General features: G+C 42.5%; 2 protein-coding genes across 13 annotated transcripts in view; one reads left to right on the top strand and one right to left on the bottom strand.

Annotated features, from left to right (window-relative positions):
* Positions 1-2,055: 2,055 nt before the first annotated feature.
* Positions 2,056-20,932, bottom strand: TMEM217 (transmembrane protein 217). 10 transcript variants are annotated; one of them, XM_077334328.1, is made up of 5 exons: positions 20,802-20,930; positions 19,805-19,852; positions 18,100-18,400; positions 15,794-15,898; positions 2,057-7,670 (listed from the first exon to the last, which is right to left on the bottom strand). In XM_077334328.1, exon 5 carries the CDS (start codon positions 7,648-7,650, stop codon positions 7,099-7,101), a length of 552 nt encoding a protein of 183 aa, XP_077190443.1. In that variant the 5' UTR covers positions 7,651-7,670; positions 15,794-15,898; positions 18,100-18,400; positions 19,805-19,852; positions 20,802-20,930; the 3' UTR covers positions 2,057-7,098. The 10 variants fall into 10 exon arrangements, with proteins under 10 accessions (XP_077190445.1, XP_077190446.1, XP_077190443.1 ...); XM_077334327.1 differs by lacking the exon at positions 18,100-18,400 and adding an exon at positions 17,834-17,885; XM_077334326.1 differs by having other exon boundaries at positions 19,805-19,887; positions 20,802-20,924.
* Positions 20,933-21,021: 89 nt separating this feature from the next.
* The window catches only part of TBC1D22B (TBC1 domain family member 22B), a 55,846-nt gene continuing 50,585 nt past the window's right edge, over positions 21,022-26,282 (top strand). Inside the window, exons 1-2 of one of the 3 annotated variants that reach the window (XM_077334318.1) lie at positions 21,022-21,278; positions 24,845-24,901. In XM_077334318.1, the coding sequence (XP_077190433.1) occupies positions 21,223-21,278; positions 24,845-24,901 (113 nt within the window). In that variant the 5' untranslated portion in view covers positions 21,022-21,222. Of the gene's footprint in view, positions 21,279-21,853; positions 21,923-24,844; positions 24,902-25,650; positions 25,857-26,282 lie in introns of those variants that run through there. The other 2 variants (XM_077334320.1, XM_077334319.1) reach the window with 2 other exon arrangements.

Genomic DNA, 26,282 nt, shown 5'->3' with positions numbered 1-26,282 from the left:
CTGGGACTCTCTGCTTAATGCTAGAAATCCAAACAGACATTTCTGAGACATCTGGCTTGTTTAGCCTCTGCTTGAAGACATCCAGTGCTGGAGAGCACTGAAAGCCAAATACTGTTTTTCTTTTTAGGAAATTTTTGCTAATGTTCAACCAAAATCTACCCTCCTATAACTAGTCCATTACAACTAATCTTCTCTGAAGCAGCACAGAACAATCCTTGTGACAGTCTTTCAAGTATTTGAACAGCATGATCATATCTCACCTCTGTCTTCTGCAGGATATATAACCTGCCCCCCCCCCCAGTCCTTCCTGGGTACCCCAATCAAGATTTACATTTTGAGTACAGTTCAAATTTGTGTTTCCGCCTTCCTTTAAACACTTTTTTTTTTAAAGGGGGAGGCTTTAGCTGGTGAATTTTTTTTTGCTTGCTTTGTTATTTTTCTTTGCTTCTCTTCTGCTGTGAATATTTGCTCTTGCAAGCTTATAAAACAATGCCACAGGTGACTAGAGAGTGAAATAAATCACACCATTACACTCTTACCAGGGGCAGCTCTAATGATGGGAAGTGTAGCAGTTTCTACCACTCTTGTTCTTATTCTTTTCCCTAAATAGAGTAGCTAACACTTTTAGCAATAATTTGGACAGTCTTGGCTTCTCCAGCCCTAGGAAAATGAAGAGAGGATGGGAAAGGTCAGTTAGCAGAGCAGCCAGGCGGTGGCTGTGAGTGGCAACTTCTGAGTTGCCACTGATTCTTACAGCCACATTTTCAAAATAGCAGCTGTCAGTTTTTATTCTCTGCTGCTGCTATGCACCTCCAAACTGCTTTGGTTCCGATTGTAATTAGAAATGGGTTCTCCCTGATAGCAGCTCAGTCATGAACTTAATCTTAGAACTGTCTCAGGCAATAGCAACCACAATTGTCCACCACCTCTGCTATGAGTGGGATGATTAATTATGTGCATTTTGATAGTGCCCCATATTGATTGCTCATACACTAGTAAAATAATAGCTCTGAGAAATTGCAGTGGAGTGCCAAAAGCTGTTTCAGGTTGTTGAGTTGCACGTGAGCACTCAGTTCTTGGTAGAGTGAATGGAAGTTACCATAGAACAAAAGTATTGTAAAAATAGATGTATAGTTGGATCTGCAGTTCTACATAAATTTGTTGAATACTTTTAAGTGTACAGAGGTGCTCAGCAAGCTTTCCAAGTATAGATTTTGAGCTTTCAGTGCCCCCATGTTGTTAGGTGCGAAGTCATGTCCGACCCATTGCGACCCCATGGACAATGATCCTCCAGGCCTTCCTGTCCTCTACCATTCCCCGGAGTCCATTTACGTTTGCACCTACTGCTTCAGTGACTCCATCCAGCCACCTCATTCTCTGTCATCCCCTTTTCTTTTGCCCTCGATCGCTCCTAGCATTAGGCTCTTCTCCAGGGAGTCCTTCCTTCTCATGAGGTGGCCAAAGTATTTGAGTTTCATCTTCAGGATCTGGCCTTCTAAGGAGCAGTCCGGGCTGATCTCCTCTAGGACTGACCAATTTGTTTGCCTTGCAGTCCAAGGGACTCGCAAGAGTCTTCTCCAGCACCAGAGTTCAAAAGCCTCAATTCTTTGATGCCCAGCTTTCCTTACGGTCCAACTTTCACAGCCATACATTGCAAATGGGAATAATTGACTCACAGCAGCCTTGACTAAATGCACTTTTGTTGGCAGGGTGATGTCTCTGCTTTTTAGGATGCTGTCTAGATTTGCCATAGCTTTCCTCCCCAGGAGCAAGCGTCTTTTAATTTCTTTGCTGCAGTCCCCATCTGCAGTGATCTTGGAGCCCAGGAAAATAAAATCTGTCACTATCTCCATTTCTTCCCCATCTATTTGCCAGGAATTGAGAGGGCCGGATGCCATGATCTTTGTTTTCTTGAGGTTGAATTTCAAGCCAACTTTTGCACTCTCCTCCTTCACCCGCATCAACAGGCTCTTTAGTTCCTCTTCACTTTCTGCCATTAGAGTGGTATCATCTGCATATCTGAGGTTGTTGATATTTCTCCCTGCAATCTTGATCCCAATTTGTGACTCCTCTAATCCCGCCTTTCTCATGATGTGCTCCGCATACAAGTTAAATAGGCAAGGCGACAGTATACAGCACTATGCACTAGGAAGTCCAAATTAGGTTCCACCACCTTTTATTTTGAGGAAATGCTTTTTATCGTGTCACACCAAAAAAGACCCTTAACTCCTTAAACATCATCACACTTATTGTTGCAAATACCTTAGTGAGCTGGAGCCCCCTCTGCCAGACACATTGGTGGCCAGAAGTATATCCAGGATTCACATGAGTTCACACAGAAGAGCATCAGTGGGGGCGGGAAAATAACATTACACAATAAAAAGACATATTATAATGCAGATCATTTATGAAAACAAGATGCACATTGGCAAACTTAGTTTAATAGTATCCAAAATCCTCTAACAAGTGACAATTATTTCTTTTAGTGAACAAGCTGCTTCCAGTCTATATTGACCCTGAATCTCATAGTGCCCAATCTATAAATGAAAAACATCTCATTGGTTTCATATTGGAGTCTCCCTTTGAAATTTTTCGCTGAAGACAGAACTTAATCCCATTACTGAATGGCTGGGCCAGTGCTCCCTAACTGGTTGATGCGTATTTCCGGTTTGATTTGTGGCTATTCAGTTTCTTGCACTGAAAGTAAATGGCCACAAATCAATCTTGAAATGTATTTTGCTGGGCCAGTGTAAATAGAAGGGCATTGCTGGCAGATAGGAAACGAGCTTCACTGCCCCAACATTTCCCCCTTGGCACACCTTAGGGTTGATTTTTTATTAAGAATATGGTATGTGAGAAGGGGTTTAAAACAACACACGCACAAACACACACATACATACATGTCAGAACAAATATGTAGCTCCCTTCTGCAGCTGCCTTTGTTTTAAAAATGATTGGAGAACTGTTTGTGGGTATTCCGTATGATTCATTTGGTCCCTACTGTCGTTGCGCTACACTGCTTGCCTACAGCCTGTTTCCAAATGCAATGCATAGAGGAAAGTTTCAGTGCTGTTTCTACATGAGTGTTTTAACATCACGGCCCTATCTTTGTTCCAGTGAATGCTGATTGACTGTTATTCTAAGAAAACCTCCCCACAAAAGTAACAAAATGTGACCAGAATATCAAGCTGCAAAGAGAATGATCCAATGACAGTAACTTCCTATCTACAGCTTGTTCCTCTTTCCTACCATCCTTTACTATACCAGTAAGAATAAAGGAAATTATGTCAGACTAGAAGCTTAGCACATGGAATAAAACCCTTATTCTATCCTAGTTCAGATGGAATATCAACAATAAGATTACAAATTACAGCACTTTGTGCAAGAGCAAGTCAAAAAGTCTTGCTACTAGGGTTCCAGTTCATACATGTTACACATGCATGAGTTTATTCCAAGCAAAAAAAAACTTTCTCAAAGAACACAGGATGATCCCAAGGGCATATTATGAAGAAGTTTTAAGAAAAACAAAAACTGCATTTGTGAAAAAAGGTCAGGAAAGCTGCACTGAGGAATTTTTTTAATTAATTAATTAAATTTATATACTGCCCCTCACTGACCGTTTATGCACTGGGAACTTCACTGCCCCAGCTCCCGTGCAGGAGCACAAATAGGGGGTGGATGAGGTGCACCAGGCCAAATGCTCCGCCGTGTGGGTGCAGGAAGAGGTGGAACAACCTGCCACAACTAAAACCCCAGCCTGCAGCCCAGCATGAAACCTCCAGTGCATAAACAGTCACTGTGAGGACTTGGGGCAGTGTTTTTTTCTATCACAACAATGCACTTGGCTCATGGTTTGAGAGTAGCAAAGAATGTACTACAAAAATTTCCTTGTACTACCATCTACCCTTCAGCCCTGATATTACCCCTTCAGACTTCTCATTCCCCATACTCAAAGAATATTTAAAAGGAATACAACTTGAGTCCACCGAAGATACCAAAACTCCCATTTTGACATGGTACAAAATGAAGAGCACAGAATTCTTTGGGAAACCCAATTTTCCAAAGAACTGGAACAGCACTGGGGAGCAATTTTGGGATATCTGCAGGATATCCCCCAGTACTGTATTGGTGTACAAAAATGTCATTCTAAGCCTATATTGCATCCATTAAGAAAAACATTTTCCATCGGTACTGCATGGCTGCTGAGCAGTTGATTTGGGTCTGGGAAACTTGGATCCAAATCTTCAAAACAAACCTATCCAGTTTGGCCCTTAGCATTGCCAGAAGCCCTGACCCAGGGGGAGAGCATCCCTCCTGCTTTCTACAAAAGAGGAGGAGAGCTGCTGCTGGAACATCCATTGACACAATGGCAGCTGTGTAAGTGACTGAAGGGTGAAGTACTTCCAGGGTTCAAATTACTAACCAACATATAGAAACTATAATGTCCACTTCATACTGGGGGGGAAGGCAGTAGCATTTTTTATGTAGCTGCATCATGAGGGTAACTCACTGTTCAGCATTGGCAGCCCAGAAGCAGAAAAATGTCTGGCTAATGGAATGGTTTGTGCACCAGCTTGCCACCTGTGTTAATTTTGTCCTATTTGTTATTACTTCTGCCTGGCTGCTGTTTATTGCCCCTGACTTCAAAAACACCGGGCTTGTGGTGGTGCAACTGGATCATTTTAGACTCTCCACTAAATGGTCTTTAGACAATAATCCCTATTTCAAATGTGAAACTCCAGTTCACTTTTGAGTACCCTTACTGAACACAGACACTGGATTTCTGTCCACAAATCCAAGCTTTTATGCATGTGATAAATATAGTGAAATGCTTACCTAATGTAGTCATTATATTCTGGCCACTCCGCATGACGTCACCCACATCCAGCATCTGGGCAACAAACTGCTGGCTACATCCTCCATTTTAAAGTGTGAGTTTGGGAATCACATAAAGTGGATTCACCAACCTATTTAGTGCGAGCTACCAGAGAGCAACCAGCAAGCAACTAGCAGAGGGAAGGTATGGAGGCTCAAACGTGCTAAAGTTGCCTGCCTTGTCCCCCCCTTGCACCTGCCTCCCTCTCCCTTGTTCCTGGGGATGGGAATTTCTTTTTAAAATTGGCTAAATTTCAGGAGCGACAAATAGGCGGACAAGTGTGCAGGCAATGGCAGAAATAAAATAATTTCTTTTCAAAGTTGTAAGACAAAGCATGCCTCTCAAAAGTTTTCTCTCCCTCCCCCCCCCCCCCAAAATCAGGAAGATTAATTTTTAAAAGTATGAAAGGACTTGTGACCCCATAAGGGGAGGGGAGTACAAAAAGTGCTATGCATCTATGATTTTGCGTTTTGCCATTCACCTGGCATAACGGTATTTTTACAGATGTATGGATACCACTGCTGGTTTGACTTAATCTGTCTATGTCTACTCCTCCAGGATTAAAAGAATCCCTCATATGAATTAAACAAATAGTATGCTTAAGGCAGGTTTACATAACTTGTGCCTCACCATGTTGAATATAGACCATTGGCAATGGTTAGCAGTCAGACACAAGCTCAGAGACTCAAATGGGGGTAAAAATAAATATCTACATGTGATAAATATAGTGACACATTGTGTTGCCATGGCTTATGGTGCAGTTAAAATACATGCATACTGACTACATTGCTGAAGAACGTGTGTTTGAACTACTGAAATTACATGTTATGCCAGCGAACATGAGCATTTGTAGAGGTAACGGAGACGAAGCAGAAGTGCTACTTCTTCCCTGAAGTTATCTAGCTCATTTTCTTCACTACTGTCCTGCTATGGAAAAGCCTGTGCTAAGGGAGCTGCATTGACTACCAATTGCCTACTGGATCAAGTTCAAGGTTTTGGTACTTACCTTTAAGGCCATCTGTGGCCCACATACCTGAGGGACCACTTGTCTGTTTATGCCTCTCACGGGGCTCTTCGCTTTGTGGGTTTGAATCTGTTGGTGGTCTCTGGGAGGCATGTGTGGCCGTAACCTCATGGAATGAACTCCAAGAAGAGCTGAGGAACCTGGCAGAGCTAACACAGTTCTGCAGGGCCTGTAAGATGGAGCTCTCCTGCCAGACATTTGGTTGAGGCCTAGCTGAAGAAGATCCTTCCCTTGCTGTGAGGCCCCCGAGTGCCAGACATCTAGGCAGGAGTACCTCTCCTGAGAGTGGTGGGTGTGATGTTATCAGGCATGGATGGGTGGGGTGGAGGGATTAGATAGGATCTTACTACCATCACTGTATTTTATCTGGTTTTATGGAATTTTATTGTAAACCGCCATGAGCTGGCAAGGTCCAGGTGTGGTGGTCAACAAATCTAAATCTAAATAAATAAAAATAAAATAAGACTGTGAGAGTTGGGGGGGGGGGTCCCTCCCCTGCAGATTCCTGCCCACCCATGCATACTATTCAGTACCCATGTGATTGGGAATTTGTTTTGCTGGCACATCATGCATTTTTCAGCCTAAGAGAGAGAGAGCTAAAACAGGCTAGCTCCTCTTTAAATTAGAATCTACTAATAAAACATCACCATCTTTGTATTCAAAGCACATGACCACCCAGGTACTTACTACAGAATCTCACTTTATCAAAGGCGTGCAACTGTGATACATTCACATCTGCTAATATGGTGAGGTTAGAAACAGACACATCCCTCTGCCCAAGTATTTTAGTTCTCATGCTGTGTGTCTCAGTGATACAAAACAGGTGCTTATGGGGGGGTGGGGGGGGACTACAAATACTGACAAAAGGCTTGTGTTTATTAAAAGCACCAAGCTAATCTGAAGTAAAACAATAACAGCAAATTAAGCCACATTAAATACCATTTAGGATGCTTGTATATGTAGCCAGTCTGTACAACTTATGGCCCACCAAGTCAAATGTAAGCCTGTTGGCCATATATTGTAGTTTGTCATGTGCTTAATGCCCTCTCCCCATTTTCTTCAGAGCCAGACGGGTGGCAGAAACATGAGGGCTATTAAATACCCAGGCTGGACAGCAATACCTGGTTGATGAACTGTGAACTCTTAGCAGATCATGACTTTTGTAAGTCTAATGTACACCAATGCACAGAATCAACTTTCACTGGATTTTCCTGCACATTCCCAACCTATACTTGGGAGGTTCTTGCACATGTTTAGACAACCGTCTTACTTTTAGTGACAGCCGCCCTTTGCTTCTACTTTCAAAAATCATCAGAGTGTAAATTACAATGTAGGAAAGCCAAAAGCAGTCTACAGGTAACCGGCAGGCTAGCCCAAACCATTCCAAAGGATGAACAGAAAACTGGATATTACGTCCAGTCAAGAAAGTCATTATTAGAATAGTGACGTTGCCTATGTCATACAATATTATCCAAACAATGTAGGCTATCATGCCATTCGTATTTCGATTCCAAGCAGAATAGATGAGTAGGAAGCATATAGGATAAGTTAGACAAGCCAAGAGAACTGCTGAATAATAGCAATATATGATTGGATTATCACCAGTATGTTGATGCTTCTTTGCTCGATTCAGGTGAGCCGTTTCAAAGATAATATACATGTTGGTCATTAGAATCATGTAGATACCAGCTACTAAAGACCCTGTTTTTGGCAACATGCCACAGTAGCCACCTGCACAGAAGACGATCATTCTGCCTTCTCCAATAGTACCTTGAAAAAACAAAGACAACTAATTCAGTCCATCAGGGCATGGAATATATTTCCATAATTATCTACAGAAGATAACCCAGGGAAGAACAGCTATTTTATACCCTGCTTTTCACTACCCAAACGATTTCTAAAGCAATTTACAAACACTTTTCCCTTCCTCTCCCCAAAGCAGGCAACCTGTGAGGCAGGTGGGGCTGAGAGAACTCTAAGGGGATTTCTGCACCCTTTAAAAATAGTGAGATACTTACCTTTTGTTGTTGTTAAATTCCGGCCCCTCCACATGACATCACCAACAATCAGCATCTCAGCAGTAAAATGAAGTATCCTTCATTTTAAAACGCTAGTTGGTGAATCCCAAAACGTGGATTCACCAACATATGTGGCACTGCCTACTGGTGAGCGACCAGCAAAAAAAAAATGTATGGAGTCAAAGAAGCGCTATCTCCACTTCCAGTGTCCTGCCCTCGCACCCGCCTCCCTCTCCTTTATCCCAGGGACATGAGTTTTTTTTTTTAAGTGAACTGACTGGAGCAATGAATAGGCATTCAATTGTGCAGGCAAAGGCAAAGAAATTTTCCCCCAAAGTTATAGCACAAAGCATACCTCTCTAAGCTTCCCCCCAAGGAATGAGATTTATTTTTAAAAGAAGTAAGACTCATGATTCCATAAGCGGTGGCAATAAAGAAGCATTATGCATCTATGATTAGATGTATAGGCATTTCAACTGAGAACTATTGATTAAAAAAAAATAGTGGGCATTGCGGGGGCCCTTCAAAGCATGAAGAAAGGGGATTGGCTGCCTGGCTTGATTGGCAGGTAGAAGAGATTCATGTATAAATCACATTGCTCTCTTCCACCATTTCCAGCAGCACTTGTGGAGGGGAAGAAGCGCGAAATGACAGCAGAGAAGAGCGAGATAGCAAAAATGGTGAGGAGGGGCTGGGAGGCGCGATTTTATGTAGCGTTATGCCACTCAGCCGGTGTAACACTATTTTTAACAATGTGTGGAAATGCCCTAACTGTTCTGTGACAACAGGTCTAAGAGAACTGTGACTAGCCTAAGATCACCCAACTGGCTGCATGTCGAAGAATAAAGAATCAAACCCATTTCTCCAGAGTAGAGTCTGCTGCTCTTAAACTCTACACCATGCTGGCTCTTGAACATATTTGAGATTAAAAGATGAATTATTGGGGGGAAAAGAAATACAATTTGTTAACAGTATTGGCAAACAGATGAGTGATAACAAAGCATAGTAAAATTGTGCATTTTGAAATGACTTGATGGATTCCAAATGTTTCATAGTGAATGAGCACATGCCACCACCAAAGAAAATCCACCACCAAAGAAAATCCTGACAAGAGTCACTAAATTTACTGAGCAACACTATGATTTTTTTGTACAAGGTGGGAGCTACAAGTTTTTGACTTAAGTCCCCTGAACCTCTGTGGAGGGCTTTTATATACATTTAATAAATAAATAAGTTGCATATATTGAAAAAGTTTAAGCATTAGGGACTCTCGTTATCCCAACATTGCTGCAGTGACACTACAATACTATTACCACAACACAAACAGCATAGTTTAGGGTGCACAACCAGGCAGCATCAGTGCCATGTCAAGGGAGAACCAAGACTTACTAAATGTCCTGAGCTTCTTTAGTGTTCATCATACTATCACCAGAAAAAGAGGTATAAGCTCATATCAGCACATTTAATTTAATGGAGAGGGCAGAGCATCTAGATGGCCTCTCATTATTTATTGATTTAGTAAAGCCTCTGTAACATGTTTTGCTCCCTCACTTGCTATGATCCTCTTTCACTCATCACTTTTCTTAGGGTAAACGCAGGAGGGGGGAGAGGATGAAGAGGCGGAGATTATCTTTTAACTTTGCTGGCTGAAAAAAGGAACTTTGCTTCAAAAAATTATGGGATAGAACCAGAACAAAATCTTAGATGTTAACAAATTTGTTTATTTAATCTATCGGCATTAACATAAAAAGGAAAATATTAACTTAGGTGGAAAGGATTGTTTATTTATTTATTGTATTCATCCTTTTACTCAGACAGCTTGCTCACTGTACGGTTTTCCTTTCTGTAACCAAAAATAAAATTGTCTCAGAGTGGTTGTTCTGCTTCGTACATTAAAGCTTGGAACAACATTTACCAATGCATTTGAATGAATAAGGGAGGAATTCTAATTCTTACACTGGTTTACAGTCAATACAAGTGTCCTGTGGTAATTACAAATAGTTTAATTCGTTTAGAGTAGAGGTTCCCAACCTTTTTAGGCCTGCAAGCACTTAATTCTTACACAAGATTGCAGGTGCAACAACAAAATAGCAGCCACAGGAGGCAGGGGCAATCACAAAATGTCAGAGAGTGAGGTCATGCATAATTCTAATAGTAATACTTCATGATTTCAGGCAGAAGCTCCGTGTAACATGATGCCTTCTAAAATATATTGTTTAAAAATATTTTCTTGCATGCACACAGCTAACCTTCAGTAATGCAGTGAAGATCTTTGTACTGTGACAACAGCCACTGCCAAAGCAACTTTTAAAAAATCCACATGATGATGATGTCATCTGTTCAGTCATGTCTGACCCTCGGCGATTCTATAGGAATGTTTCCACCACGCGTCTCTATCAATGACCGCTTCTTTTAGTTGGTTCATGGTCATCCCTGTGCCAGCTTTCATCATGTTGAGCCAGCAGATCCTTTGATAACCACATTTACTTTTGCCGCTGACCATGCCGAACATTCATGATTTTTCTAAATCAACATAGCCAACCAGGAAAGGGGGTCGGCTGGAGCCATGGTGTCCACAAGCACCACAGAGAGAGATTTTTAGTTGAAAGGACTAAAGCTATAGGTCTAACTTCTGTGGGTGGCAGCAGTTAAAGCTGCAATCTTAAGAGCATCACATTCCTGGGAGTAAACCATATTGAATAAAATGGGATTTATTTCTGCTTGGGACTGAGTTACAAGGGAACTTATTGCTATTGGATTTGATGGAATAAGACTGAAGAATGAGCTTACTGTGGTCTAGTAAGATGGGCCAGCTGGGCAAATTCTACATCTCAATAAAAGAATATAAGAAGCCATTATAGAAAGCATGTTGGATCAGGCCACTGGCCCATCTAGTCCAACACTCTGTGTCATATATTATTATTTATTTTATTATTTAGATTTATTTCCCATCACTCCCAAATGGCTCGTGGCAGGTTACAGTGCCTTAAAACCCCATTAAAACTCCCATGAAAAGACTTAAAAACATCACAGCATGGCGGCGCAATAATAAAATCCCCTTCCTACCCCCCTTCCTAAAAGGGGGGGCAGAGGAGAAGGAGGTCAACGGTGTTCAAGAAGAAGCCCGGGGGAGAGCAGTCGATGTACCACAGCAGCCCCAGCCTCAACTATAGATCTGGCGGAAGAGCTCCGTCTTGCAGGCCCTGCGAAACGTTGAAAGGTCCCGCAGGGCCTGCAGCTCTCCCGGGAGCTCGTTCCATACAGTGGCCAAAACTCAGGTGCTATCAGGAGGTCCACCACTGGGGCCACAACTCCAGATGCCCTGCCACTTTTGCCCCCCCCCAAGTACCAAGAATACAGAGCATCAGTGCCCAGTGTTCCATCTATACTTTGTGCCACTGATGGACCTCTGCTACATAGTTATCCAGTCCCCTCTTGAAACAGTCTAGTGAATTCCAAGTATTATCTTTGGGTGAAGAAGCATCTCCTTTTATCTGTTCTAAACTTACTGCTCATTAATTTGACTGTCCATGTGTTTTTGCCTTGTGAGGAGGGGCAAATACTTCTTTATCTTCTCTTGTTGTTGTTGTTAGGTGCGAAGTCATGTCCGACCCATCGCGACCCCATGGACAATGATCCTCCAGGCCTTCCTGTCCTCTACCATTCCCCGGAGTCCATTTAAGTTTGCACCTACTGCTTCAGTGACTCCATCCAGTCACCTCATTCTCTGTCGTCCCCTTCTTCTTTTGCCCTCGATTGCTCCCAGCATTAGGCTCTTCTCCAGGGAGTCCTTCCTTCTCATGAGGTGGCCAAAGTATTTGAGTTTCATCTTCAGGATCTGGCCTTCTAAAGAGCAGTCAGGGCTGATCTCCTCTAGGACTGACCGGGTTGTTTGCCTTGCAGTCCAAGGGATATCTTCTCTATCCCATGCATAATTTTGTAAATCTTTATGTCACCCCTCAATCATCATTTTTCCAAGCTAAAGAGCACTTTAGAGGAGGGCATTTGATGGCCAAGGTAGATAGGTTGCTAATGTCAGTGAGGTTAGTCATTTGCCCACTAGTGTCCTTCTTGGATGCTCAAATTGAGTGATGAGAGGATAGGAGACCCTCTTTGGGAGATAATAAATCTTTCACTGTCTACTGGGGAATTCCAGAGAGGGATAAAAGAGGCAGTTGGCCAACTACCGCCCTGTCTTACATCTGGCATTTTGGGGGAAGGTGGTTGAAAGGATAGCCATGGACTAACGCTTAGCACACCTACTAGAGGAAGCTTCGGTTCCTGACCCTGATGGATGACCTCCAATAGCAGCTGGACAATTGTGGGTCAGTGCTGCTTGTCTACCATTGATATACCATTGTAAATAGAGGTGTAACATTTTCTTTGAATTCCCAGCTTTCATTATGAAAAAGCAAGACTCTATCCCTACAGCACCTATAGTTACACTGGTGTATCAATATAATGACATTCTAGTGCCAATTAAAAAGCACCTCTGGGGCAAGAAGAATTTCAAATTTTTCAGAGAAAAGCCAGGGAAATCCCCAGAGATGCACAAATGTACCACAAAGCTGTGGAGAAGCACACACAACTCCCCCTCCCCACTTCCCAAAAGCACTGAACTGGGGACAGATAACCCAAGTGGAAATTGCCTTTGATAGACCAATCACCTCAATCAGTAGAATACAGCTTTGTGTGATGCCATGGTACCCACTTTAACTTTTCTGGTGCTTGCCAACTGTTTTTAGGAAGAGGGCAACACCAGGTAAGGCTTTTGCCCAACAAGGCTTCTGATTGGCTGTGAAGATTTTTTTTAATGTTGCTTTGGCACCAGCTGCCATCATAGCACAAGGATCCACAGTCTGTTATTGAAATTAAATGGTGGCAATAATTTTGGGCCCTCCAATTGGGGCCCTGTGGTAACCATTTTGTTACTGTGTTGGAATTCTAAATGAGCCTGCAAGCTTAAAATACCATTTTTGTTGAGGTTACATTTCTTGAATTGTTTTCAAGATCATAGAAACTAGACTAAGGTCACCAATGCAAGAAATGTAAAAAAAATGGTACTTTGTTTCTGTCCACAGCAGCATTCTATTTCCCTCTAGTGGTGACTAATGCAATATCCATTCTGTGTAGAGAAAAATTATTGCTTTATTTTTGAGGATGGATTCAAGTGGATAACTGTTTGTCTGAAGCAGCACAACAAAACAAAATCAGAGTCCAGTGGCACCTTTAAGACCAACAAAGATTTATTCAAGGCGTGAGCTTTCAAGTTCAAGCACTCAGACTAGGAAGAGTGCTTGCATTTGAAAGCTCACGCCTTGAATAAATCTTTGTTGGTCTTAAAGGTGCCACTGGACTCTGATTTTTTTTCTTCTGAGGATGGTTTTGCTTTTATTTTTATGGTGCTCAGTTTGAAGCCATACTGAGGCTGTGATTGCAAGTCTCTAGCCTCTTACTTCAGCTGAAAAATGGAGGGAAAGTAGCTAGACTTATATGGGTCTAGAAAAGCACAATTCAGACACCGAAGAGCATTTGAAACAGTACTGATCTGCAGCAAATTCCTAGTGCATGCACAACTTGAGTACCCAGTACAGTTTCCATTTCAAAATACAAAGGGTCAGTCTGGATTGTGACATTCAGAAGTGCACATAACCTGAAACTGGTCTCAAAACGGTAGCTGCACTATACAAATCTGTTCTTGGGGATCTCTTTAAATATGCTGGATGCTTTAAATGATTACTTGACATGATAGAATCTTTGGGTTAGGCACTACCTGTTAGAGAAAATTCTAAGTTATGCAGTTTGAAATAAACAAGCAGAAGCTTTCAAGCACACTGTAAATAACATACAGATAATGAGGATTTCCTGAGACAGGAGACTGTCTAGCTATTAGTCTTTTTTTAGTTTAAACCAGTAGATAAAGGGGAAGCTAACCTTTAAGCTTAGAAAATCCTAACAGAGAGAGATGAGACCGTAACTAAAATAGCTGAAACGGGCTTCTTAGAAAGTGCTTTACTTGCTGATTAAGTATGGCATAGGGAGGGGTGAAACTTAGGGCAAAGGTGCACATAATTTTGGGAAATGAGGGTTTTGTTTGGGGAAGCAGATATTTAGAATTGTAAACGGGATAGGTCAAAGATTATGAATCCATTGGTTAATCAACCAATGGGGGAGCAGACTAGGCGGGACAGGGCTGTCTTAAATTTGAGCTGCGTTGCACCACAGACTTTGAAGATCCTTGGGTTGTAATCCTAAGGTGTCTTCCCATGATTCACGAACCATGAAATAAACTGCTTATTGCCTTCATAATCTTTCTTGTCAGCAGCATTCATTTGCAGGGCCGACTTTGTCCGTGACATACCCAACTGTGAAGCTTGGTACACTATCCCAGGGGTCCCCAACCCCCGGTCCGCAGCCCGATACCGGGCCGCAAAGGCCATCGTACCGGGCCGCCAGCGGCCGCACCTGCCTCGCCCCCCTGCAGCGAGAGGGGGGGAAAGAGGCTGGCATGGCAACCGGCGCGGCAGCTGGCGCACCAGTGACGCTAACGCGCACGTGTGGAACTGCCGCGCATGCGCCCTCTGGTGGCCAAAACGCGCTACGCGGCAACTCTGCACATGTATGTTAGCGCCACCTGGTGGCCAAAACGCACATGCGTGGCAGTTCCGCGCGTGCGTATTTTTGAGCAACTGCGGCAGCCGGGCCGCTGGCTCTCCCCCACCCCCGGAGGCGGTCCCCGACCAGATGAAGGTTGGGGACCGCTGCACTATCCCACTATAATACAGGCCATAAGGTTGTGGTCTATCATGGGGGACAAACTTAATTTGCCTTCTTGAAAACCAAGGTTCAAGTGATTCGGTCTAATACTGAGTATCTTTACCCATCCAAGCCAAAAACTGAGGCTAAATTAGGAAAGTAACAACTAAACCAGAGCAAACAAACCAGCAAACTGAAGGCATCAACCCAGACAGAATTAGTTGAATTAGTATATTAGTCCTAGGTTCTAGGTTAGCTAAAATAGATTACAGAATGGAAAAGGGAAATAGTTTTTCATTGCTTATTTCTTTTTTCAACCTTTTCCTTTTTCTTGTTAAGGCTGCAAGTTCTGAGATTCCGAGCATTGGAACGCTGTTCAAGAAAATGAGGTGAAATATGGAAACTGGCCTGCTCATTGCCTTCTTATCCTTCCTGAAGGAAAAGGTTGGATGAGGGTAAATTTTCAAGTTGTTCATTTATCCTATTTGCGGTTCCCCCAATTTGGTTCATCTCCAGATCTTACAGGCAATCCCACCGCTGAGTTGGACATATACCACCAGCATCTTAACTATAACTGAAAAATACATCATTATACAAAGCCATGCAACATGGGAGTGAAGATCTGCCAGGCTACTTGTTGCCCCTGAAAGGGGAAGCAAGTGACATAGTAGTGGAACTAGATAATCAGAAAGCAGATTAGTAAGGTGGAGTTAGAGACACCCAGATATATTATTGTTACTTACATTAATTTTATTAGAAATTATATCTGACCCATTTTATGTTTTATTCTTGCTGTCTTTGTTCACCATTAGTCCTTTTCTGTAGAGTTCAAGCCTGGGGATTATTTTGCCTTTGAGTGCTCTTCCTGTGTCAGCCATCAGACTGTACTACTTGCACTAATGTTGAATGATGGCAAATGATACCTATTTGTCCTCTAAATGTTAAATAAGCATACAAACCATAACAATTCTATTCTGGCAAACCTAGTTCTAAAGCACTATGCCTATCTTAATAAAGGATACCTTAACATTTGAGTCTGTACACTAAAATATTGATTTGAGTAACAATCTTGCAAGTTTCTATGTTTAATCACTGCTGCAATTAAAACCCTTGTTTCACCTTTCCTCTGATACAGTTCCTCTGATCACGTCTTCCCTTTAGTTCTCCGGTTAATCAGTACTGTTGTATCACAAGACCAGAACTGTGTTTGTTGGAACACATTTTCTGTGAAGAAAGAGTGAAGGAGTAATGAAACAAGTTCTAGAAGAAGAAGAAGAAGAAGAATTCGTTCTTATATGCCACATTTCTCTACCCGAAGGAGGCTCAAAGCGGCTTATAGTTGCCTTCCCTTTCCTCTCCCCACAACAGGCACCCTGTGAGGTGGGTGAGGCTGAGAGAGCCCTGATATCACTGCTCGGTCAGAACAGTTTTATCAGTGCTGTAAGGTGCCCAAGGTCACCCAGCTGACTGCATGTGGAGGAGTGCAGAATCGAACCCGGCGTGCTAGATTAGAAGTCTGCACTCCTAACCACTACACCAAACTGGCTATATATATCTGTATATTTTTGCCATTCAAAGCCTTTAGCCTAGCCATATTGAAAACACAAGATTTTCAGCACTAGTTTTTTTACATATATCAGGCAGAGGTAAGGCACACTGTTTTTGCCTTCCATGTACTGTTACCTAAGAGTCTGTCTCTCTGCCTATACCCCCAAATAAATAAAATAATTAATTAGGCAATCTAGTAGAGATATAGTTTAGAGAAAGAGTTTAGTATCTTGCAGATTACTTTAAAACACTGAAGGGGGCAAATTTCATCTTATGGTATTGCAAAGGAATATATGGAAAACACATGGATCCATTGCCATGAATAATCATTGTCTTTTTCCAAACCTTGTGCATTTGTTTAAAAGATGAAGTTAATGGGCAATAGATTCAGGATGGACACAATGAAATATTTGTTCACTCAATGAGCAATTAACTGCAGAGAGGGTCATTAGCATAGATGATCATAGAATCATATCATCTTTAACTGCTCCTGCAGAGCGAATTAAATAATCCGTTAAGGGCACCGAAGGCGGGCCCTGTCCGTGATGAGGAAGGGTGCCGATAGGCCCCTTCCCCCGGACTGACAATTGGAGGGCCCAATAGGCAGGCGCAAAGCCGCCAATTGTCAGCCTGGCGGCAAGGGACCAATTGCAAGCCACGCGCAGTGCGCTTTGCACAGCTCCCAATTGGCCGCCTGGCCCTGGAGTGGCACTCGGAGGGGCGAATCAGGAGCCGCAAGTTTTTATCACGGACAGAGCCTGCCCTAACTCCTCCCCATTAGCCCTTAGGGCTTTATTTTATCCGCTCCACAGGAGCGGATAAAGATATCTGCATATATGCTAAGGAGGACTTTTCCATGTGAAAAAAGGTGCTGAAAAGCTAGGCTTATACGCAAGTTTATAGGGTAATAGGCCTCTGAATAGAGTGGTAGGAGGCAACCTCTGTTTCAAAGTTCTCTATTGCAACTGGGTGGCCACTGTGCCAAACAAGTACTGGACTTGACGGACAATGTTCTGACCCAGCAGTACACCTCTCATGTTCAGGTTTCACTTATCAAAGCATTTTGTCCACAGGTTCAATTAACTGAAATATACCTATTTAATCTTACAGTTAGAAACCTCATGTTAGATTGCAACCATTTTCCAGGTCATTGACCTGGGATTCAAAACTTTTTGACAGATATACTCTGGGTTTATTTGATTGGGAAATGATAAGAAGGAAGGAAGGAATTTCCCACCCAAATATCCCCATGAAAGAATGGCCTGAGGCAATAGAAATAACATCAACCCTAGATCCCTCCCCCATTTTCCCACATGCACCCCCCCAGACACATCATCCCTGGCCACAAAGACAAATAAAGCAATACACAGTTGCAACATAAAATAGGTCAGATACAATTTCTAATAAAATTAATGTAAGTAACAATTAAAAATTAACGACGTTCACTTAAATAAGATGGTGGAAAGTGCCATCAGGTCACAGTTGATCCCATAAGATTTTCATGGCAAGAAGCAAACACAAATTGCTAGCCATTGGCTGCCTTTGTGTAGTAACCCTGGATTTCATTGGCCATCTCCCTTTCAAGCGCTAACCTGAGCCAACCATGCTTACTTTCTACAATCCAAAGAGATCAGGCCAGCCATGGATTTCCAGGTCAGAGTCACTTACATATAGTGGAGACAAAAACAAGGAAATAATTAACTTCCCAAACCCTCCATTTAGCAAGGATATTGTGGGGGGGGGGGAGGGTCCTCCTCAAATTTTCCACAAATTCATTATCCAACTGCACTAGTTGCCAATTGAGTTCCAGATCAGATTTCAGGTTGGGATGTTGATTTTTAAGGTGTACTTGAAGGACTGTCTCTTTGAATACATACCCCAGAGAGCTCTTCGTTCAGCAGATTCCAACCTGCTGACGATACCCAGCCCCAGAGAGGTGCATTTGGCCTCGCTTTTTCAGCCCTGGCTCCAACCTGGTGGAATGAGTTGCTGGCTGAAGTTTGAGCCCTCATGGAGTTTTCAAAGTTCTGAGGGCTTGCAAGAAGGCACTCTTTCACCAGGCATTTGGTTGAGTCAAAGGACCACCACCATCTTCCAGACTGGGCCTCCAACCAGACTGTTTTATGCTTTGTTGTAAACTACCCTGAGACCTTTCAGAGAGGGGTGGCCTAAAAGCCACTAAATAAATAATAAATAAGTGTTGAATTAGTACTCATCAAGAAACGAAATAATACTTTACACCCTGATTTAAATAGAAACTTGGATTTTCCCACTCATAATTTCTAACAGTTAAACAGGACTATGCAGAAACTTAGACATTTATTGACCCTTCTTAACATGTAACATGCTATAACACCTTTACTGATGTTAATTAATTTATATGCTTCAAATGGCTCCTTTCCAGATTAGAAATTTATCTTACATAATTAATTTTGTCAATCTGCACCCCTTGAAAGAGGTGGAACCTTCAACCCTTTTCATCATCCATTTTATATGTAATAAATTTATCTTGTTCCATTCTCTTACACAGAGAATCAAACCTGAAAGATTTATTATGGCATTCTCTTTGCCCCCAACCTTTCTCTCTTCCTCCTCAACAATAATTTCCCCTATAAAATGTGGAATACAATTTGTTCTTCCCAGCATCTGAAGAAATAACCATAGACTCATACAAACTGAATCTAGGATAAATGTTACTATTTAAGGTGCCAGTGGGCTTCTATGTTATACTGCTACAACGAAACAACCCTATTGGGATTCAACGTTATTTCCCAGCCCCTTGGTAGCAGCCATTTCCCCACCCCTGCACCACCACAGCCTTTTCATTACTTAAAAATCAGCATTTCAATATTGCTATTTATTGATGATATTGATGTTAATAATTCCCAGTTTTCATTTGCAAAAAAATAAGTCTAAACTCATTTTGTTGTGGAGATATACCTTTCCCTTTTAATCTCCACAACAAAAGGGGCTAGATGTAAAACAAAAGCTGGGGGTTCAGGGAACTTGTTATATATACTGTTATAACATTATATCACTGTAACAATATTCAGTTGCCAATGGAAAAAGACCCCTAAAGTCCCCTGCCCCGTGACAGTAGGAGGAAATGGCTGCTTTAGGAAAATGGCTGCCAGATGGGCAGAAACAGTGAAATCTACACTTTTCCACCCATGCGGCAACCACCCAGGCATTGCTGCAGTTTTTAACTAAATTTTGGAGCTGGTTTGGGAATGACTGAGGAAAGCCAAAAATCTAGGGCAAATAACCTTTGGGAGTTCATTTCAGCTCTTTATTGACCCCAGCTGTAAGGTACAGAGGAGTGAAACTGAACTGAGACCCCCCCCCCCCCCCGCCAAAAAAACAACAACACCTATACAGAATATCAAACAACAGCAACTTTCTGCCAGTGCGGTCAATTTCAGAACAAACTCATTGGATTTGGCAGTTGGGATCCAGGTGCATTAGCCAATCATGATAGCAGGATTATGATCCTACCTTGAACCTTAAGCTCAGATCCTTGGCAGCTTTACAAACACAACATAAATGGCTACATGTACAGAGAGGAAAGTTTACTGGGCTTACCTTTGTGTAAACATGGTTAGGATCCTGTAGCATCCAGTGTCAGCTAATCTAGAAGAATTAGTTAACATACAGTAGACACAAGCCTGAAACAAGTGATTTGTTAGGTTGCTGAATGAAAATGATTATATCAGAAATGCTACACAAACTGCATTAAGACACATAATCAGGGACAGAGATCTGAGGCCTTCTCTTTGTTTACTGAGGTGGCCACTCAGGGTCTTCTACAAATCTTGGACAGGAAAAAAACACACATAGATGGCTCATTTAATGGAGAGAGAAAAACAGTAGACATCTCTATATGAAGCTGTAATATATAAGCAACTATACAGTATATGTTGGCATTTCTCTATTTTCATCTTAACTTTTGCGGAAATTTAAGCAACTAAAGCCCAATGTTTGGAGACGATGACCAGCACTAAGTATATCCATATGTCCCAATCAGGTGGGGTTGGCTTACTTCATCAGAAGCCTGCACAGGACTGAAGGTGCTACCTAAGGAACTGAAGGGAAGTGTATATCTTCCCGCCAAAACAGCCTTTTGGGATTGCTGCTACAGTTTTTAGCTGCGAAGACTGCAAACATGAGATTAAGCCAGGCTTCCTCAACCAGGGTTTTGTGAAACCCTTGGGTTTCTTGACAGATCTGGAAGGGTTTCCTGAATGGGTGGGAGTTAATTAATTTTTTTGTATATTTTTAACATGTTAAATGTTTATCAGGTGATATGACCATATATTGTCATGCTGACCTGCCTCCCCCAATGGCCAATGATGGGCCTGAAGGGGGAGGGGAGACACAATCGCGCCACTTCTGGGGTTTCTCAAAGCCTGAAGAATGTTTCAGGGGTTTTTCAATGTAAAAAGTTGAGAAAAGCGGGATTAGGCCAACGAATAATCTAGGGTGTTTACAGACAGACGGCCTCGACACTATATCGGAGCACTGTCAGGATAAAACCTTTCCTACACAGTTTGACTAAACCTCCCCTTCCCTGCGCACAAACCTCCGACTCCCGCTTCTTCGCTAACGCGGCCAGTTTTGACAGTTTAACCGCCTTCCCGCTTCCCAGTCCACGAATGGCACGTGGCTTCCTCCGGCTTCTCCGTCCCTCCCCCGCTCTCTACACGAGCGATCCCGCCTCCCGAGCACTGCCAGGCTTCTGATTCCTCGCCCTCCCCTAACCCGCTTCGCCTTCCTTCAGGAACTTAGCTCAGGATTGGTCAGCCTCGGACATTCTCAACCAGGCGGCCAATCGTTGGGCTGCGGTCGCCCGGAACCAAGATGGCGACAGAGGGGCCTAGCTAAGGGGCCCCTGGAGGGAGGCGGTGAGGCGGCCTCGGCCCGAGGCTCCTACAGGGGCCCGCGGCTCCGGCGCGTCCCTCCACCCACAGAGCTGGTGGGGGACTCGGCCTCCGGCTCTAGCCATGGCTGCGGAAAGCAGCAAGCAGTTCTGGAAGCGGAGCGCGAAGCTGCCGGGCAGGTCAGTGTGGATCGGGCTCCGACCCGGTATTGATGCTGACTAGCCAGGCGTGCCACCCCACCCTCGAAGGCGGCGAGAGGTGCCTGTGAAGCAGGTGCTCCTCGCCGCCATTCATTCGTGAAAAGTCGCGGCCCTCCCTCTGGAGCCTGTTAGTGGCTGCGCTGAATTGCCCTCGGCGTGGTGGGGGAGGGGGTCTGAAGTGGGGTCGCCCCTTGCTTCGGAGGAGGGGACTCTTGGGGATGCCATGCGAGTCTTCTGCTGGGTCCGCCAGTCGGCAGCTCGTGAGATGTGAAGTTCTCTGCCAGCCAGGGCGCCTGGTGTGCTGCGGGGGCAACTACCTGCTCGCTCCCTTATGGAACCCTCGAGGGACACCAAGAGAACCAGACCCCCCCCCCCCGGCTAAGGCATTGCTGTGGGCAGGCGACCGGGATTTCTACTTTGCCCAGAAAGAGAAACCATTTCCTGATCTGCATGTGTTAATACGGTCTGTGTATGCTGACAAGCTATGCTGATTGCTGAGCATTCTGTCTGGGGTGAAATGCATAGGCAAGTGCAAAAGACACTCAGTCATGTTAAGAACCGAAATTAGTTAGGCCTCTTTTCAATCACTGTAGCAGAATTTATCTGTCATAGCAAAGCAGACGGTAAGTGACTCATGAAGGCTCTTATTGAAATAAGTGTCAGTTTTTAAGGACTGCTGGACTTTGTTTCCGCTGTTATTGGTAGAATGCTCCCAGAGCATCTTGAGGATGTAAGGCCAGTTTTGAATACTTTTTTCATAGAGTGCCCTATTGATCCTTTAAGTGGTGATATCTGCCCACACAGTGAGGAAGGAACCTGACATGGATCTGGGTTCTTCTCCTTCCCTGCTTCATTGTTTTGCTTGGGAGTATGGCAGCTGGGCTTGGTGAGATAGTGTTACTTCCAGAGAGGGTCTGTACTGGAAAACCTTCTTAATCAGCACCACTGAGAGGTTTCTAAAGTGACGGGTGGAACATCACATCATATTAACAATATAATGCTAAGTAATTTGAAATAACTTCTTTACACTGGCCATTATTGCAAACAAACATACTTATTTTATTTATTTATTTATTTATCATACTTCTATACTTGGGTTAGACTTCCCAGTTTGTTCATTACAGAAAGAGCAGAAATGTTCTATTACTTCTTACAGTTCTTTGGCCTCTCTGTGGCTCTCATGATGCCTGAAGGAGGGAACTAATTCCTAGTAATGTAATCTGGAGTGGCCTTGGAGAAAGTAAGACTTCCATCCAGCTTTCTCTGCATATTTGAAATGAAGACAGCAAACTAATATGAGTATCGTAGACAGTACATAAACCTGTAGCTTCATCTTGACTCTGCAGCTCCCTTGCTGTGCTGCACTGCATGGGCTCTGGAATGCTTCGCTGGCTTTAAATCCTGCCAGGTCAGTTAATTCTCTGTTTCTGTGTCCAATGTACACTCACTTTCTCCCAGTCAAACTACCAGATTGCCATGAGCTATAAATCAAATAATAAATACATTAAAAATATATGAAAGAAATGGAGATACATGTCATGGCATTTATTTTTGAGAGGACAAAATACATTCTACAAGTGCATTAGTTCCTTGCTATCCAAAGGTTTCTTACTATAATGCCACATCCTGCTTGGATGTGTGCCCGCTGCTCTAATGCAACATGTCTCTTCCATCTATAGCTATTTTAAACACTGATGTTGGCTAAACCAGTGAAACCGGTTTGGGGATAACAAACGAGCCTATTTGAAACTCAGCCCAGCCATTGAACTAAAACTTCATAAACTTTGGTATAAATTGTCTTTGGTATAAGTGGTCTTAAAGGTGCCACTGGACTCAAATTTTGTTTAGGAATATTTTAGGGCAGTGGAAAGGTGATCAGGTTTGTGTATGCAGATGGCTTTAAACATTTTGTTGTGAATAGGATGTTCTGTTTCTTTGAAGCATGTAAATTGTTATAAGCCAGCCAAATTAATTCAGCCATTCCAAGTGCAACTTCTTCTTTTCCCCAGCCATGATTGTACTTTGTATGATGTAAATAAGTGGTCTGTATTCATAGCAGACACTTCAGTGTGTCATTTAGCATAGCACCGCTTACAGTGTTTTAGGAAAGTTGGTGCTTGGAATGAATGGTTGTGATGCCCTGTTTGCAGCATGTGTGGTGTAATCTAAGCTGGGGGGGGGAAAGCGCCTGATCATAGATGAAGTAATGTGAATCAGCCTCTACTAAATCAGAAAAGTGAGGAGCAGAGGACATTTTGATTGGGGAAACTGAAAGTTTCAAAGAGCTGCTTATCAAACCAGGAACTCTTTCCTGTTTTTCTACAGGGGAGAGTGAGGAGGAAGAGAGAATGAATAATAGTCAATGATGATTTTTACCCTATAGCCGATTGCTTGAGTGACTTGTATAACTAATTGTATGTGTTTTACTGAATGAACTTTAAAATGCGTATGGAGGTTTTTCATGGGTATGCCTTCTTTATTCTTGTTCCCTTTTGTGGTTCATTATAATCAAATGAACCCGGAATGATTTTAATATCTTTGTTAAGGATTTCGTTATTTCTATGCCGCCTTTGCAGAATGAAGCTGCCAAATGCACATGAGCATATATACATGGATGCATAATTAAAAGATGAAGTGTAAATAACACTGTATTGTTCTGTGGTGAATGTCAGGCAATTGTGCTAGATGAGCTCTGTATCTCTGAAGCCCTGTGGTTATATATGTATCATAACTTGGTGATGTTGACCTCTCACAGTGATGAATGTGCTTGTTAAGTGGCACAGTAAAGTACATAAATGTCCATTGCTATAAATCAAATCAAATAAAAATATGATTTTAATACAGGATTGAGAATCCAGATTTTAAAATCCAAATAAAGTCAACATCTTGAACTCTTAAGTATGGAAAGGTAGAATATAAATCTTAAAGAAATTAAACTGCATGACTGTCTGTAGGACTGAAGAAAAAAGGAAGAGAAATGTGAAAAGAGAAAGTCACTTGGTTGGGGTCATATGATAGTATGATGGCAGAGATTAGCCCATGTAAGGCTACATTTAGTCTTAATTAAGAAATATTTCTTCATTTCAGTAGCTGCAAGCAAGTTACTTGTTTGATGTGTGAAAGAAAATCTGCTGCTTTCCCTTCATTTCATTCATTAATCAGAGTAGGTTTGTACTGGGAAAAGCCAAACAGTTTTTGCTAGTAGCAAAAGAAATTTTACAGTTCTCCCAAGCACACTTGGATTAGCAAGTGCCTTGGGGGATTCTATTTGATCCCAGTAGAAGAAAACAAGGTAAGGTAGCCTTGGTGAGCAATGTTGATTTATGAACCCCGAAACACCTATTATATAGAATTGTGACCAGGGCTGGAACCCTCTCTGGGTTTTTCAGCTGTTATTCTCAACTCCATCCTCCTCTCTGTAGTACTGATTCATTAGTCTTTACAGTGGCACTGAAGAATTACTTTCTTGATCGATCTTCATATATCCCAAACTATCTCAGACTGGAACAATTACAAATCAGTCAATTTTCTTGTTTGACCTGCAGTATTCAGCCTGTTTATGGTGCTCAACACCCTCCCCTGGATCCCCGGCTCACCAAAAAGTAAGTTGTTTTCCTTCTTGTCCAGAATATGTGCTATTAGTGGTCATCACTGTATGCTGCCACTTCATTCTTGGGAGGAGGGCCTTTTTGGGAGGAGGGTCTGGATTTTTTTCTTTTAATGGAATAGTAGCCTTCAAAGGTCACTGAAGATAAAGTCACTGAAGCAGTCGGTGTGAACTTAAATGGACTCCGTGGAATGGTAGAGGACAGGAAGGCCTGGAGAATCATTGTCCATGGGGTCGCGATGGGTTGGACATGACTTCACAACTAACAACAACAAAGCCTTCAAAATCTTTCTACTCATTGATAATCAAGAATACAAAAAATGATGGCAGCACCAACAATGGCCAAAGAAGCAGATAAAAGCCATCCTCAAAGCTACCTGTGGGAGAATGTTTTGGTTCAATATATTTTATCAATGCATTTTGCTATAATGTTTTCCTTGTGGGTGACAATTTCATGTTCTCAAATCCTCTAATTAAGAACATATATATAAATATATAAATATATAAATATTGTCACCCTTGAGGAGGATTTTGAGAGCTATATTTAGACCAATACTTTCTTCTTCAAGATCGGATTTGAAGCTTTTTTCACCACAAGCTATTGCCCATTGAGTGAAGGGCTTGAAATGAGCTGGTGGCCTTACTATTGAGTCACTGTGGGAAGGCATCCCCATCACAATCATTGCCCTTGCTGGATCAGCATGTCAAGAAATTGGTGGGTTATGGAGTCTAAAGTCCATGCTAGTCTGTAGAAGGAATTTCTGCAAGGAAATTTGAGGTTCAAGTAAGGCAAAGGCTTGACTACTACTGTCCAAGTCGTGTTGCTACCTGGCCTGCATATTGTTTGCTGCATTTAAGAGATGTGGCAGTTTAAATGTTGTAAATCCAATCCTTCACACCCACTGGCTAACATCAAAGTCATTTTATCTTGATAAATCTTCATAGATGTTGTAAGTATAGTTTTATACACCCAGTTATGCAGTGAATCTATACTATCATTTATTATCTTACTATCTCAGTGTGTTATCCGTGTATCAGTGTATCTTTCCTTTGATTGTGGCCACTGTTGAATGAATGGTAAAGGAAGTGTGCAGGGTAATTAACAGTCATCCATCCTTTGCAAATTCTTCTCCATGCTTGCTAATTGGAAGTTGAATAATTACTTCTCTGACTGTCAAGACTAAAAAGCCTTTGCTAGAAATATGCCAGTTGAGGAGTTCAGATTTTAGCAATTAAATGACCATGTTTTGATTAAAACTTGTTCACCAACTACTCATGTCTGCCCACCTCGCTCATCATACACTACAAGCTGGGCAGCTACTTTTCATACTGCATGTTGTAGGCTGAATGTGCCCCAAGAAGGCACAAACAACCAA

Source organism: Paroedura picta, chromosome 4 (assembly GCF_049243985.1).
Source record: "Paroedura picta isolate Pp20150507F chromosome 4, Ppicta_v3.0, whole genome shotgun sequence".
NCBI classification, from domain to species: Eukaryota; Metazoa; Chordata; class Lepidosauria; order Squamata; family Gekkonidae; genus Paroedura; species Paroedura picta.
The sequence above is the reverse complement of the archived record's forward strand: the minus strand, read 5'-3'. Positions and strand labels throughout refer to the sequence as shown.

Bases quoted from the DNA above. Each gene is read 5' to 3' on its own strand.
- TMEM217 (XM_077334330.1), bottom strand. From the start codon at position 7,650: ATGATCGTCTTCTGTGCAGGTGGCTACTGTGGCATGTTGCCAAAAACA.